General features: G+C 37.4%; 1 protein-coding gene across 1 annotated transcript in view; it reads right to left on the bottom strand.

The window, feature by feature from the left end:
* Positions 1–15,550, bottom strand: part of LOC131534865 (adenylate cyclase type 9-like) — a 78,461-nt gene extending 62,911 nt beyond the window's left edge. Inside the window, exon 1 of the mRNA XM_058767958.1 lies at positions 12,162–15,550. Within this exon, the coding sequence (XP_058623941.1) occupies positions 12,162–13,974 (1,813 nt within the window). The 5' untranslated portion in view covers positions 13,975–15,550. The remainder of the gene's footprint in view (positions 1–12,161) is intronic.
* Positions 15,551–17,437: the final 1,887 nt, after the last annotated feature.

The raw sequence follows: 17,437 nt of genomic DNA, 5'->3' as shown, positions 1-17,437 counted from the left end.
GTTCAAAACTATCACCTTACTTTAGCCTGATTCACAACGGTTAGAGCTTATAATAATGTTTTCTAATTTGAGAGGTACGAGGTAGGTTTTCGCGGGAAATTCGAGCATGGCACTGCGTCATTACGTCACATCTGTAAACATAAAGAACTTGTCCCAGCTACTAGGCGGATCGTTTATATTCTTTTCTCACAGCAGCTGGTATAATTAAATGTATCATTTGATGGCGGTTTGTAATCCAGAAAGGATTTATGAAACACATGTGAATGAAATTTAATTATATTCCAGTTTTAAATGTGCTTCTGATTACAGATTAGCCTGGGATTACACAAGATTTGTATTTTAAAGAAAACCAGTTCGAAGGGAGCATAGTTTGCTTTTTGGGTTAAAAGAATTTATTAATATGAAATTCGAATGGTATGACAATTAGATATTAGACTGTACAGAAATTGAAATCTACACGCTAATACACACTACTCATAGTCACGCAATGCTGATGTTGTTAACATTAATAATTTGAGAATAAAGTATAACAATAATAATAATTTGCACGGTTTGATGTGATATGAGCTAAACGATCGTTAGATTTAATTACCATTGATAGCGCGATTTATGGTAATGCTTTTTTCCTCAGTTGGTCAGAACAAACGTGGCAGACTTGTTACTTACTTGTTCAGATGGCAATATACAGTGAAAATTCTTATTTGGGTCACATTTCCAAGACATAGGCTAAAATCTGTGATTGCGAAGTACGGTAAACATCCACACCGACAGCTACACATTCACCTCAAAACATTAGATTCATCTGTGCTGAAGCCGTGGCCGGAACACCGGATCACAACCCCACGAAAGCGAGATAATTCTGCAAGCAGCTGCAATTCCAGGTTTTCAAACAGAGATGTCGACAAAGAGGCAAAACTTACGGACTGCAGCTTTAAAATGTTAGTAATTTGGTTGTGTGTTTTTGTCATTTCACGTAACAAAAATATTTTTTATGCTTTTAGTTTTAGTTTTAGCTTCAGTTAACTACTATAGTCAAACCAAAAATTGTTCAGACACCAGATATAATTTTTTTATATATTTTTACTAGTAGGTGCAGGACACTATAGTTCATTTATGTAAGTGAGGATAGCAAAGTAAAGTAAACTGTGACATATTATACCCAAAAATTATTCATACAGAGTAGCAGTAAAATTGATAAAAATTTGGGACAAAAATCATTCAGACACTTTGACCTGACCATGTTATTCTTGAGTGTTTTTCTTTAATTGCTAATGCACCCTTTTTTTACAACACTGAAAAGCTGTCACTGGGGCGGTACCTTTTCAAAAGGTACACTTTTGTACCTATTAAGTTCAAATATGTACACTTTAAGTACTAATGTGTTAAGGTACCAAAATGGACCTTTTAGATACAAACATGTAAAAGGTACCGCCCCAGTGACAGCTTTTGTACCTTTATTTCTGAGAGTGTGATAATGTGAGAAATGTTGAAGGTGTCTGAATAAATTTTGGTTTGACTGTATATTAACCCTGGTTCTTAACAACTAAAAAAATGTATTTACTAATATCTGACCAAGGCCAGAGAAAATATATTTCCTCTGTTATTGTCACAAAGCGCCAGGATGAACTCCTTACAGTCCCACTGGAGCGGTCTGAGGTTAAGTGCCAAGAGCTCAAGAGCACAACGGTGATAACCAGCAGTCCACCGCTATGGGTTTTCAATGGCCTGAGTCTATAGCTATATCTAGGATGCAGGGTGCAATATAATATTGATGGGTTTCCAAAAGTCTGAAAATACACTGATAGTATTAGGACTAAAACAAAGATCCTGGTATAAAATGAAGAAATATCTAAAATTCTGCAAATTCTTTGTACAGAAGGTCAGATGTTCTTGCTTCCAATGAAGCACAAAACGTTTTTTGGAAAATATCCAAATATTATGGAGAAAATGATCATAAGGTTTTGTTCATGTTAGCTCCAGTGCTGCTGTCATTAAAACTAAATAATTACACACAAAATACTGAAATATACTAAATACTAAAATACTAAATATTGAGACATATTCAAATTCATGATGATTTTACAAATTATTCATTGAAATGCATTTAATATTTATGTAAAGTTTCATGCTGATACACTACCTTTGAAAAGCTTGGGGCCAGTATGATTTTTTTTTTAACAAAATATATTTTTTTTTATTCACCAGTGATGATTTACATTGACCAGAAGTGACAGTAAAGACATTTATAATGTTACAAAAACCTTTTACTTCAAATAAAATTTGTTCTTTTAAACTTCCTATTAATCAACAAATCTGAACAAAATGTGTCAGGGTTTCCACAAAAAAAATGATGCAGCACACCTGTCTTTAACACTGAATGATTTCTGAAGGATCATGTGACACTGAAGACTGGAGTAATGATGCTGAAAATTCAGCTTTGCATCCCCGGAATAAATTACATTTTAAAATATATTAAAACAGAAAGCAGTTAATTTAAAATATAATTTTTCAAAATATTAATGTTTTTACTTTTGGTCAAATAAATGCAGCCTTGGTGAGCATAAGAGACTTCTTTAAAAACATTTTTTTTTTAAATCTTACAACCCAATAGCATGACTTTATTTGCAATGTAAAGAACTGAAGCATTTCTAAGACTTTTAGTTCCCATTATATGACACCCATTATATCAATAAATATGTGTATCAATAGATTTTGAAATTGACTTTATGGGGAAGTGTAACAATAATCTCAAAACAGCCGAACATTAGATAGAACGATATATCGCAAGCTCACAATTTGCTAAGATCGAACCAGCAACCCTCAAATTACCAATCAAGAGTCCTTAACCACTAACACCCACTACCACCCCATCAGGGTTAAAACATGTCAAAATCTCCACTTCATGATAAAAGACTGCTGCACGCCGAGATATAAACAAACAAATCTAAGTTGATCAATTCACAACCTACGCTCTCTTGAGAGCATGCAGTTTGGAGAACTGAATTTTCTGATTATATGACTGCAGATTTCTCCAAAATCCCCTGAGACAAATAGCGCAGAGGTTCACTTTATATGGAGACTGTCCTCTGACGTCCATCAAATGAACACATTATAGGACTCCTTCACTCTCCCGTCGGACTGCCTGCTTGCCTTCAGTCCTCCTTGTGAAGGTCACGGCGCCACATTGTCAGTCCTCACATCGAAGGTTGTTCTACAGTAACACACACACACACACACACACACGGCACAACGGCTGCCATCGGATGAACGAGATGAAAGTGAAATGAATGGAAAATGAGTCATTTGCAGATGAACAGAGAAGAATCTAGGTGATTAATCATGGGTTTTCGTTTTAACGCCATTGAATCGAACATCTGCAGAGGTTTAGGTGAAACAAATGGCCAATTATTTTATGCAAACATAACTGATTGTACAACCAGAACAAGGAATCAGAAAATACATGCACTGAGAGAGGAAAAATAACTGGATTTCAGGATATGGGACAGGCTAGAATCAATACTATCTCAAGATAGATTTGAACCACAGAAGCAAGAAACAAATGACCCAAAACAGCAGCAGCACTAAAAATCACTTTGAATGCCATAGAAATGTTATATCAATGTCCTGTAAACATCCAAGCATCATGGCAGTGAAAAGGCAGTTGGCAGTTTTTGCAGAAAATATAGTTTAAATTAACTACAGACGATAATTTTCGAGGCTCTTCTACAATCCCTGTCATGCTTAATTGAAAAACAATCCGTTGGGAGCACAAAACAAGTGGTTGCACTGTTTCTCTTTCAGTTGGAATGATTTGATAAGAGGTCACTCGCATGTCAGCGACTAAAATCAAAGCCTAGCCGTACAACGCGTACAGAGCGGTTTATGGAAATTCACAGACGATATATTGATGGATATGCAATTAACAATCTGCAACTTTCAAATTCACACGTACAAGGCATATCGACTACCACTTGACCAGTGCTGGGGTGCTAACTTGAAACTGTATCTTAAATAATTTATAATTTAAAGTAGTATAATTAAAATGTAACATATAGGCTAGTATTCAGTCGTATAAGTATAATTTAAAGCTACAGTCAAGCTACCTTAAAATAGTTAGCTACACTACAAATTACTTACAAAAATGAGCTCAATTAAGGTCATAGCATTAAAGCGATCAGATAAACAGATAAATGTACACGAAATACAATTAATAATACCAGCAAAAACAAAAAAACAACCTAATAATACCAGCAAGAAAAACTTGCCAAAAAACCTGCAGGAATATTGTGCAGATTTCCTACATGATTTTTGGCTCATTTTCCTGAAATAGTACCTGCAGGAATTCTACGAAGGAAAGAATTATATGCAGGAATTGTATCCTCCATGTCTATTTAAATAAAAACAGGACTATTGTACAGGATATGTATGAAATTATGCAGAAGTTTGCATGTGTTGTATCCTGCAGGATACATAAGAACAACACAATATAACTATTTTGCAACTACAGTGTCTCTAACAAGCTGCTCGTAATTTATGGTGAAACTACAGTCAATCTCATTCTACGCTACAAATTACTAATGAAATGTTGAGGTAATAGCATTAAAGTGACAACAACAAACAGATAAATTTACACTAAATACAATTAACGAAACTAGCAAAAAGTCATTTACATAACTGAATGCTAAACACTTGGCAAAGACCAACATTTAATTATTTTGCAACCACTTTGTGATAATATTGCCAATTGAGTTGATAACACTAAAGTGATCAGCAATACACAGATAAATTTACAATAAGTACAACTAACAAAATTAGCAAACACCTAAAAACAGCTAAAAAGACCAACATCATTTAACTCTTTCGCAACCACACTGTAATAGCATTTAAGCATTTTTAACTATTAACTATATTTCACAACCACACTAACTTTAACAAGCTTAACTACAGTTAAGCTAAAGTCTTTGTTTTAAAAAAAAAAAATGAATAAAATTGTTTAACCCCTTAACTGTCACTCACAGTTTTGAACACAGACATGATAGTGCACTATCCAAACTTATTTTTTTATAATTCATGAATGAAAACATTTTCCAACGTGATTTTGATGTACCATTTCCATGGTAATGCAATGTCTGATTTTAAAATGGGTTTCAAAGGATGAATTTTGAGATTTTAAGTTTTCAACTGATATATAATTTCTTATGATTTCTAAAGCGTGATAGAGAAAAAGGCAACTAAGAAGACTTTCTGTGACAAAGGTCAGAACTCCTGTTATGATGTAGATTTTTCAGGTGCACTCTTGTCATAAATTAATCTATTACTTTTCCTACATAATTTTTTTACAAAAAAAGTGGTAAAATACCTATTTAGGAGTCTTAGACCTTTCCAACGATATATAGTTTGTCATGATTAGATTAGGATTTAATTGTAAAATAGTGAAGTAAACGTAGGCGTCCCACAGGGTGGACGGTGACAGTTAAGAGGTTAACACTACAAACTATTAACGAAAAGTAGCTAAATTGCGGTGATGGCATTAAACAGACAACAAAAACAAATATATTTTCACTAAACACAACTAATAAAACTAGCAAAGACTTTTATGTCTTTACGCCATTAACATAGCTGAATACTAAAAACTTAGCAAAGAACAACATTTAACTATTTCGCAATCACACTGATGAAACTTAGCTGGATGCTAAAAATGTAACAAAGAGCAAAATCATTGAAGTATTTCGTAATGGCACTAACTCTTAAGGTGCTCATCATTTAAATTAGCTTAACTACAGTGAAACTACTTTGATAAAAAAAAAAATTACTCAAATTGTTCTACACTACAAACTAATAACAAAAAATAGCTAAACTGAGGGGACTGCATTAAAGCGACAACAAAAACAGGGTCATTCTACAGAAACGTACACTTATGGTATAGCAAGATGTCTTAATTTATTTTTTTAACATTTAAACTTAGACCACATTATTAGATTACCTTTTGACTTTATGAATACACATAAATGACAGCTTAATTACTTTTTTTTTTTTTTAATTTTGTACATTTATTTAAAGACCACATGTACCATTTTTTTGTCACTGGTGTTACCTTACTACTTTGGCAATTTTAAAGGTTTTTCTGAAATATTGTTTCTCGATTTTTTTCAGCACATGTAGTCAGAGTTACAGAAAAATAGTGATAATGTAACAAATAAGGAGATTGTGTTTTATTTATTTTAATCAGGTTTGTTAAAAGTGTGATTGAATGATGTTAGTTCATTTGCGCAACCATGTATTTGCTATAAAAATGAAAATATTTGAAAAACAATTATAAACAAATAATGATGCAATCCTTTAAATCTTAACTCTCGAGTGAAGCAGAATTCAATGGATGTAAAATTATCATCATGTCACATGTGATACATTTTATCGGTAACACCAGTGACACAATGAAACACCAGTGACATACATTAGACCAAAGATCCTTATTCTTCAACTATAATTATTAGATGAGACTAAATTTTTACATTTGGTATTTAGTGAAAGCAGTTAGTAAAAGAATATAAACATAAACTGATCTTCACTGGTGTTACCCACAAGGAAGGTAACACCAGTGACAGTAACACCAGAGACAATTTTCAAGAAAAATGCATTTTACAAAAAGTCTGCTACAAGATATCAAACCACATGTTGTCAATCATGGTATACTCACTAAATTAAATAGTTTAATTCAATTGTATTCTAGTTTTTTACAATTCCCTAACAATAAAGTAGGTCATACCAGTGACTTCAACTAAAAGCTTCATATGAAATCATGAGATAAATGAGAAAATTTCTGATAACTGAAAAGAGACAATGGACTTATCGTGGGCCTTTTTTCATAGATCTTCAGGAAATAAGTCAAGTGATGTCATCAGTGTGATTTTTATTACAAAATAACAGATTTTTGTTAAACGGTAACACCAGTGACAACTCCAGGGGACCACTACTTTCATTATATATTTTAGAATATTGTTTTTTTATGTCATTCACATAATATATTTGATAGTTATGAATACATTATTGTATTTTAAAATGGTAGAAAAACAGTTTTTGACCTCAAAATAAAGCACTTTCCCTCTGTACATGGCTGTGGAGACAAGCAGTTTTGTGGTGCTTGGAATTCTTTATAATTAATTAAAAACAAATATTGCCACATTGATGGCGCAAGGTCTAATTGTTAAAATAACACATTGTTTTATTTTAAAGTATTTAAAAAATTGTAACCCTAAGGTGTTTTTCAACTGTAATATTTCTGTAAAGGCTAGGGACAGAAAAATGTACGTTTCTGTAGAATGGCCCAACTAATAAAACTAGCAAAAACTGCCATATACATAGCTGAATGCTAAAAACTTAGCAGATGAAGCGTTACAAAGAACAACATTTAGCCTAACTATTTTGCAACCACACTGATAAACTAGCCGAGAAAACTAGCAAATGCAGTCATTTATACATAGCTGAACGGTAAACACTTAGCAAAGAACAACAACATTTAACCATTTCACAACCACACCGTGATTGCATTACAGCAGTCAACAATAAACAGATCAATTTAAACAAAGCAACTAATAAAACTAGCAAACACTGTCATTTACATAGCTGAACGCTAAAAGTTTAGCTACACCTATAGTACAACATTTAACTATTTCACAGCCACACTTTCTCTTAACAAGCTGCTCCTAATATTTCTAGTTAATACAGTCAATCAGTCAGTAAATGTCACAGGAACCTTTCATTTGATTAAAGAATCATTTATTGACAAAAACAATCTGTACAAAAGAACCAATTCACTAAAATGAATAAGACTTTCATGTGAGGGTGAAGTTTTTGTAGTAATGCTAATTACTGGAAAAAGCAGCTTGTTAATGCAAAAGCTACTCTGAAAATAACCAAGCCACCGTCATGCTAAGTTAGCTTAATGAACAATCATAACCTACTTGGTGGTACAACAGGCTGCATCCCCTAAATTGAGTTCACAGGAAAAATTGTGGGCCACAAAAATATGACCCATATTTTTTCTTCAGTGGGAATTGAAATGCCTGACAAAACGAGTATTTGGATAACCCGACGATAAGGGAGGTGGCATCGTTCTCTGAAACCGCAGGAGGACCAGGGCACAGTCAGGTACTTTCCAGGGAAACAGCCAAAAATAGCCACCATTTCCACTCAAACAAGCACTCCACACAACAGGGGCCTGCATACATACACATACACACACATACACACACACACACACACGCAGTGGGAAATCGGAAGCGCCGGAGGGAACGGGATGTGGAAAGCACAAAGATACACGCTACCGTGACACTCAAGAACACTTGTGCTAAGAGGTTATTTTATTAAACGCTTTAATCTCTCATCATGGAGCTACAAGAAATGCACTTGTTTTCCAAAAAGTAGCCAAATGGTCAAGCCTTGTCCTCCCTTGGGCGATGCATCGGCTGGTGTTGTTTATCCAGGCCAGCAGTTATGACTATTCTTATTTTTGCTATTTATAAAGCAGACTGTGGTTTATTGGAAGTGCACCAGACAGCATTATAGAAATGACAGTGACTTTCGCCGCTTGCACGCAATACAAGAGCGTGTGAGATCAGGATATTGTTTTTCTTGACTAGCACTGGAGGCGACTGTATAAGTACACATTTATCATTCCCTCTCCATTTACGTCAGACCTGTTTTCCTAGCATTAGCGGAGACAATTGGTGGTGGGTTGTTCCTGTTGTGCAGTAACAGCTCGGTATGTCTTCAAAATAAAACAAAACAAAACAAAAAAAGGTTTAGATTTATAGTAACAAAGATGGATGTTTTATAGTGAGACACCATTAAAGAATTCATTGAATCCATTGCTAATACTGCTGTTGTTTTCCCGCCAAAATGATATCACTTCCTGGAAGATGATGTCATTCACTGGCTTTCGTTAGAATTTACAGAAGACTGAAATAAAAACAGGATGGAAGGTGATATTTGGGGACACAGTCAAAACAAAAATCTGCTGAAGCTGGTTGCTTTAAACTGCTATGTTTTCTAAACTTTTTATTTTTAATTTTTTTTACAGTGCACGATTTCCCATAAATAGGACATTTTAAATACGATACTATATATATATATATATATATATATATATATATTTTTTTTACATAATACAGTAATTTATATTAACTTACATAATCATAATATTGTATTAGAAGAAAATGAGCCATTTTTAGCATTTGTAGCGAAGAACTGCACATTTTAAAATTATACATAAATGACTTTGCTCTTTCAGCAGTACACTAACATATAGACTACTTCAAAAGCACACAAGGACTAAAATCTACAAAAACACCATTTTAGATTCGATGGGCTCTTGGTTTCATGGTTTGATTTCACATGAAAATGTACTGCACAGTAGGAATGACCCAGGTGTGTTGTTTTTGTTGGTTTGTGCAGCTTGATTTCACCAGCAAATTGAAAGACCTTGCAGCGAGAGTCAGCACAGCCAACGCTTTCATTTAAACACATGTCCAATTCAAAAGAACATCGGCGTCTGAAGAGAGACTGCCGTTTTATGATTAGCGTCCAGGCCGGTGTGATTTACTCGAGACCCGGCCAGTCTCTATTCCCAGGTCTGCCAGGTTTCCACACGAGCTCGCTACTTTCCTTCGGTGATTTACGCAGCTACTGCGAGCAGCTGGAAGATTTTTTGCCGTTCTGGAGTTGAAGTCTCTCTTGACGGAGAGCTCATTCAATGGGCCTGCAAATCCAAGAGGGAAAGATAAATCCTGAGCGCTGGACTGAATACATCACTCCGGAGTGGGAAAATTAAGCTTTCAGCCAGTAAACGGGAGGAGAAAAAGAAAAAACATAACCGCCTGGAGAGGGGCAATCAACTGAATACAAGATATGAAGGAAATAAATGTCGACACTTTAATCATTTTGTTGATGATTAAAGAAAGGAAGTCATATATTAAAGCTTCAGGCCTCGGGTACAGTGTGTGTAAAACTGAGCGAAATGAGATGCAGTGAATTCAACAGAGAGTTCAGTGGTGTTAGAAAAAGAAAGGTTGTTATGCAATGTTACGCTTAACCTTGCTGTACCGTTCTGAGTCATGAAACTGTAAAAAAAAAAAAAAAAAAAAAATTATGTCCACTGGAAAGACTACAGTACTGAGTGGCACATAAAAACAGAGAGTGAGGGAAAGAAATTGAGAGAGGAACTGACAGATATTCAGAAACGAGCACCATGGGACCGTTTTCAGGAGGCCATTTTACCCTTTTAAACGAAGGCTGAGGGAATGACGGAGTAAAAAAAAATGAAGCCGAGTTCCTCAAGAGACTCAAATCCTCTCTGATTGAGGGGGAATGCTGGCAACTAACACCAGCGAAATGAAGCGAGACTCTCAAGGGTGACAGCCGCGCCGTCAATTCCAGTTGACCCGCAGGACCTACAGAGACACCTGCGCTGCCACGGCAAGTCAATGCTGTGACAGCATAGAGATTTGTTCTGGCACAGTGATTTCGGTTTCGCCAAGTGACTTTATCCACTCACAAACAGGCGTTTGGGATCCTTCAGTGCTTAGATTTTAGCACAGCGGATAAAGATGTCAAAAGTCCCGTGGATGCGCATGGGTCAGTTTTGGCTCCTTAAAAACCTGAATATGCCACTTTGCTAATCTTATAAGAGGTTTCAACTCGTTATCAATACTGTCAAAATGAGAATTCCATTTGATATTAATTACAGAGGATCCAGAGGATCTATTAAGTAACCATAATTATGACCTGAAAGGATTAATAACATGCTGGGACATTCATATTCTGTACAGCTAGGAAAATGTATCACTTAACGCCCAATTATTGGCTTTTGCTTGAGCTCAAGTACAATTAACAAAACGAAGGAACCATTTCCATAAGTTAATTACATCAAAATGCCAGCCTTCAGCCACATTTATACAAATGTCAAGTGCTTTGAGAATCCAATACTTGATGTAAGTGAGGTGACCAGCCATTAAGCAAAAGAAGGGGATAGCTTGAAATTCAAAATATGCAGAAGAAACAAACGTACAAATACAGCTTGCATGCTAACCTCATTAGCATGCAAAAAAGGTTGCTAATTTGCAAACGCTAATTTTTCTTTGTTGATTGCTGATCAGAAAGCGCATGAAATCAGGTAACAGAGAAAATTACAGCCCTTTTGCAAGACGAAATGAATCTACAAATTTCCAACATGAATCTCTTTATTAGCTATTAAGGGGGCAGTTCACCCAAAAATGAAAATTGTCATAATTTACAGTGTAAATATTATGAATATATAATATACATTTAAAATGACTACAGTTTAAATAAATTAAAAAGCCAAAAAAATAAATAAAAGTAGCATATAAAAAAAGCACATAAAAACACTAAAACTTAAACTAAAACCAATATAAATAATTAATATTAGATATAACAATGCATTTACTCACACCCTTATGTTGTTCCATTCTGGTATGACTTAATTGCATCTATGGAAAATATATAAATGATGGCTGACTTTTTTGTAAATCTTTCTTTCTTTTTGTGTTCCACAGAAGAAAGTCATACATATTACACTACTAGAGGGTTAGTAAATGACAATTTTCATTTTTTGGGTGTACTATCTCTTTAAATGAAAGGATAGATATGCAACAAATGTATGCAAACATTGCATTGCATGCTAACATGACTGGATTTTTGCTAATTTGCCACTTGCAAATGCTTATTTTGCTTTGTTGACCACTAAATGGAAAACATGATAATATATAGAAAATGACAGGCTTTTTTTGAGGAAAAACTGACTGCACAAATCCCTAATAGTCCCTTTCTGAAGGCTGCGGAAAAGGTTAGACAACATGTTACTGCCTAAAAGACCTGCCCTTTTAACCGAATGTGTCACAGAAACCGCAGGGGCAAAGATTCAATAAAACGATTTGACAAGTGAACACTGAGGACACTGACAATACGCAGGCTGAAGAATGAAGTTTCAATGCAGCAAGAAACTTTTAACAGCCACATGAGCCAAGAGCCAAAAGTGTCTCACTTAGTCCTCTGAGGCACGGTTTCGCAACAAAGATTAAGCACAGTGCTAAACAAGGAAACATACTCATGTACACTGTGTTAGTCACTAGAAATGCACATCTTACCTTTAAGCTGATCTGCAACCACACTTGGTCCAATCCTTTCTGTGACTCGCCCGTCTTCTCGCAAGTACCGGTCATCCAAAAACCTGTCCGTGGCCTCCGAAAGGTGTACCTTCCCGGCAACACCCAACTGCTCCATAAGATTGGCTAGGTTGACATCGTTGGACCAGACGTCGAACTTAAAGCGCTTCATGCCGAGGATCCCGCACAGCACGGTGCCAGTATGGACGCCAACACGCATGTTCACCATCTCCTTCTTTTCTTGACAGAACTGCTCAATGGCCTGGATCATCCCAAGCCCCATCTCTACACAGCAGTAGGCGTGGTCCTCTCTTGGTTCGGGACAACCAGCCACGCAATAGTAACAATCTCCCAGTGTGCTGATCTTCTCGCAACATGTGAGCTCACACAGGCGATCGAAGCGTCCGAATAAGTCGTTGAGGAGTCCCACTAGGGCATGCGCTGACTTATTGGCGCTCATCTTGGTGAATCCCACAATGTCTGCGAACAGGATGCTGACCGGCTCCATGCGTTTCATGTTGAACGGCCGAAAGATGATCTGGCCTCGAGGTATCGACGTCTTCTTGCGTTTGGTGCTCTTTGGGCTGGAGGCGCCCGCAATGGCCGCTCCCGTCGAGTAGCGCTTAACCGAATTGTCATTGTCATCATCGCTCTGCTTCATTAGCTCATCGGCCACCCTACGAGGCATCACCGAGTGGATCATCCGCTCCTTCAGGGCCTTTTCCACCTCCAGGTCTTTCCCATGCATGATGGCTTGGCCGACCTTGAGGAACGTGCTGCGTGAACGCACTTCGGACATAATAAAAAGGTGGATGCCAATGACGTGGGCGCAAAGATGTAAAATTGCCCTTCCTGGGATCAGCCAGTAGAGCGTTTCCAAATGTTCCTCGGTGGAGTTCCTCCAGCCATTGCCTTGAATCAAATGCATCCAGCCAAGAGTCTCAAAAAGCACTGAGTAGAGCAAGCCGAGCAGGAGCGAAGCATACAAACGGACGTGGAGGAAACTGTAGAGCAACGAAAGCACCTCCATGCCTAAAGAGAAGGTGCCAACTGGGGACAAACAAGGAGCAACTAGACCTCCACTTCGGGTGGCTTCAAACGTCAGGTTTTTATCCTCAGCGCCACTGAAGTCGCTTGCGTCCTCTTCATCCTTCAAAGGAGGAACATTAAAGTCACTAAAGCCTGAAGTCTGGATCTGAGGTGCAAGAGTGAGGGTAAATGTCACCACGATGAGCAACAGCGAGGCTTGATTGTAGCAGTGGGAGTAGAACCGGGTGAACGTGAAGGCGAACAGGACAGAACAGAGGAGTAGGAAGGCAGTTGTGGGCAATAAGAAGGCAGTTCTTTCACATCGATTAGCATTAGCAATGAAGAACAACCCCCAGAGGAGGCTGGCGGCCGCCAAGTAAAGCAACACACAACGGAAACGGCGTTGCGTTTGAGGGAAGCAGCGCTCGCGGCAGGCTTCCTCCAGAATGTTGGAGTCAAACTTGGGGTTCCAGAAATGTCCGGCCGACCTTTCGAACAGCTGCGGCATCTTCCTTTGAGTCCGGAGGCCTTTGACCACTGGTTTGCGGATGGCGGATTCGCCTGAGCTACAGCTGGAAGAGATGCTGTACTTGCAATGTTTGGAGCCCCCGATGATGCTGCACATGGCGCTGGCGCCCAGACTCCCACGCTGCTGTTTGTGCGGCTTGGTGCCGCTGATCCGCACAGAAATGGCACCGTCGCCGCTGGAGTCGCAGCTTACTTCGCTGTTGTGAAACAGCAGATGTTGATGTTGAGGAGAAGCCATGATACCGTTCAGATCAGAGGCAAGCTGGGAGAAATGCAAAAAATGATGAAAATAAGGTGCTTGGGTGGAAAAAGAATCAAGAGGGGGAAACAAACGGAGATGGCGCCAAACAGCTCTGACGACTAAATCACGAAAAATTTACTCATGCGTTTAGACAGTTCCAGGATTTTGAGTTTTGGTTATTTCACCTCATGACGTCAATAGCGCATTCCTCTTCTCTTCTGTCTTTCTTGACGCACATGGGTCGGAGAGGTTTATCCAAAGCGCATGGAATCTTTCGACTTACTACAAGTGAATCAAAAATGTTCTCTCACTGATGAATCAAAGTTACATAATAACACCACAAAAATGAAGACTCAAGTCAAGGACTGTTTGCTTTGACTCCTTAGGGAACTTCTTCACTCCATTCTGATGCCAAGTGCACAATTTTCCCCATAAATGAGCCATTGCATTAGTTTTCAAGAAGAAAATTGTACTTATGAGACCACTTAGAGGACTGTCAGCATTTATGCTTGACGTAAGTTATGGCATTCCTCATATCCAACACAGTTATGCATAATAAAGTCCAAAAACTCTTGATCAAATAAACATTAAAAAAGTCCAGCAGGGGATGAGTATGTTAAAAAAAAGTCCAAACTTTAAAAAACGATGTGTTTCTACATTATTTAGGCTACTTAAGAAAAATAACTCAACATGGTTTCTTAAAAAGAAACCTTCCGCCCTCTTTTGTTCTTCAGATTCAGAATAAGCGTTCACTGGAGACTCCGCGTCCTGTCAGACGGACATAAAGGGCACAACAGCCTGTTGTTAAAAAACACGCAGAAAATTTCAACCAGTCTTCTTTCTTAAACGGCCTGTCGCGTTAATATTCTCTTGACAGGAGCACCGACCTTTCCTGAGTTCCTGCTCCGGATCTTGCAGGCGCTTCTATTGCGAATTAAACGTGCGTAACGGGATAAGAATAATAAAGATTGCGCATATGGATTAATTTATCATTCAAGATGCATAAATGCCTGTTTGTCCAGTATATTCCCACAGACTTAAAACACTGTGATCTTAATTCAGGTGCGGCTGTTTGAAACCAGTTTGAGCCATTTATTTCAATGCACGTTGTAAAAGTGCTTCAAATGAAGAATGAATTCACCTTGATGTTCAGAAGTCATTTAAGTTTCCTTTCCTCGTAGAGAAGACAGAAAGTCTGCACTTCTCTCTCCATAGACTCACAGTGGTAAAGTGCCTCTTTGGTTTCTCTTCAGGACTCATTTCCACGGGCAGCTTTTCCTGTGATGTCCAAACAAATCTCTTTCTCAGCCGGTTCCTCTATGATCCCCATCAGCGCACAGCTTGGCACTCGAGACACATGCCAGTGTATCATAGTTGACTTGTGTGCTTTAGCGCAGCTTGGATGCGCCGGTGGCCATCAGACATCAGTGAGATCTCCATCTGTATTCGGAATCCGACGCGGTGTCTGTACAAGTCCAGCAGACGCTGGAAATACATTGAGAGGTGGGGATAGACGCGTGCGTGCACGCTCCGGAGAGAGAACAACAGAAGGGTGGCGAGCACGCACGCATTCACATGGAGGTGGGCTCTTCTCAAACCGCAGTGTTCGCGTCGGAGCGCGTCCCCAACGCTGACGCGCGTCACCGAGAGCTGTCAAAAGGGGATGGGGGGGAGTCCAATCAATCACGTGTAATGCAGGGGGAGACACAGCTGTCATATTAAGAGCCATATTAAATCAACCAAACCAATTTAGCGTTGACACCACTAGACAGAAACACATTTGCTTTCCTATCTATCTGTCTGGTTCTTTTCATAGTTTTTGATAGATAGATAGATAGATAGATAGATAGATAGATAGATAGATTAAGGTAAGAATAATCTTCAATCATTTCTATCATAACTCCTATCAATATATGTGACCCTGGATCACAAAACCAATCATAAGGGTCAAATTTTATTTTTTATTTTTTAATCATCTGAGAGCTGAATAAATAAGCTTTCTATTGATGTATGGTTTGTTAGGATCGGACAATATTTGGCCGAGATACAACTATTTGAAAATCAGGAATCTGAGGGTGCAAAAAAAGTCTAAATATTGAGAAAATAGCCTTTAAATTTGTCCAAATGAAGTTCTTAGCAATGCATATTGCCAATCAAAAATTAAGTTTTGATATAGTTACAGTAGGAAATTTACAAAATATCTTAATGGAACATGATCCTTACTTAATTTGCTAATGATTTTTGGCATATAAGGAAAATCTATCATTTTGACCCATACATTGTATGGCTATTGCTACAAATATAGGCTTCCTGTGCTACTTTTTACTGGTTTTGTGCTCCAAGGTCACATATCAATCATATTGTAATTAAATAGTCATTTCTTGGTTACAGGAAGTCTTTCCTTTCCAGGTCAGCTCTGCTTGGAGGCCGAAGGGTTTATTAAACATTTTCCACAATGTTTTCCGTAATACTCACCAAATCCACCAATTTTGTAATTAAATGTTGATCCCAGTTTATGAAATTATTCCCAAAATAAACCATAAGTCTTTAATCCGCATGTTTTAATTAATAGAGTCTCTTTGCTCGGCTGTCGTGTTGTGCTTGCGCTGCGCAGCAGTAACTGTGGCTGAATCAAAGTGATTATTTTGTTTTGGAAGCCAACAAGAGGCTAAGATGCTTAAAAAGCTTCAGAAGACTGTTTCAAAGGAATTCCCTGGAGAACTGCAGCTGTGTGTGTGTCTCTAGAGCAGGCCGGGCCTGAGCTGCTGGGTCATGACACAGAAAGGTGACAGGTTTCTTACAGAAGTACACTGCTTGTTCTTAGGGTAGATTATGTTGTTTTGGGGAAAAGTGAAGAGCATTATGAAATCCATTCCTATACAAACCTCTCAAGAACATGTCCAGGTTATATCTCATCCCAAAGTCAAAGGGGATATTTTGCTTGAGGAAAATAAAGGAGCATAGAATTATTGAAGTTCATTATTTTCATGACAATTAAATATATTGCTAATAATAATAATAATAAACTGTAGAAAACTGTAATGCTATATGTCACAGATATATTTTCTTTGATTAAAAAAACTGTTAAAAAAAAAAAAGTGCACTGCAGAAATCCATTGAGAATTATGGTTTAAAAAAAAACATCTAGATGCATCTGCCTTTAATTCATATTGAATTAAACAAACCTATACATTGCATACAAATGCATAGCAAAAATCACATCCAGAAATACATGTGATTAATTGGCATAAAAATTATGTCACAGTGCAAAAAAATAAAAAAATAAATTAAAATAGACATAAATTTAGCAAAACATAATTTGTTTTTGTTTTTTCTTTTGATTATGGGGTGAAATTGAACCCAGACATCTATTTGTGATATTCACTCAATAAAATGTTTTTCTACTCACACTTTTCAGTTTACTGAAACACACTCACAAAGACTTAAATCTGGAGAAATG

The sequence above is a fragment of the Onychostoma macrolepis genome, chromosome 03 (assembly GCF_012432095.1).
Source record: "Onychostoma macrolepis isolate SWU-2019 chromosome 03, ASM1243209v1, whole genome shotgun sequence".
NCBI lineage: Eukaryota > Metazoa > Chordata > Actinopteri > Cypriniformes > Cyprinidae > Onychostoma > Onychostoma macrolepis.
The sequence above is the reverse complement of the archived record's forward strand: the minus strand, read 5'-3'. Positions and strand labels throughout refer to the sequence as shown.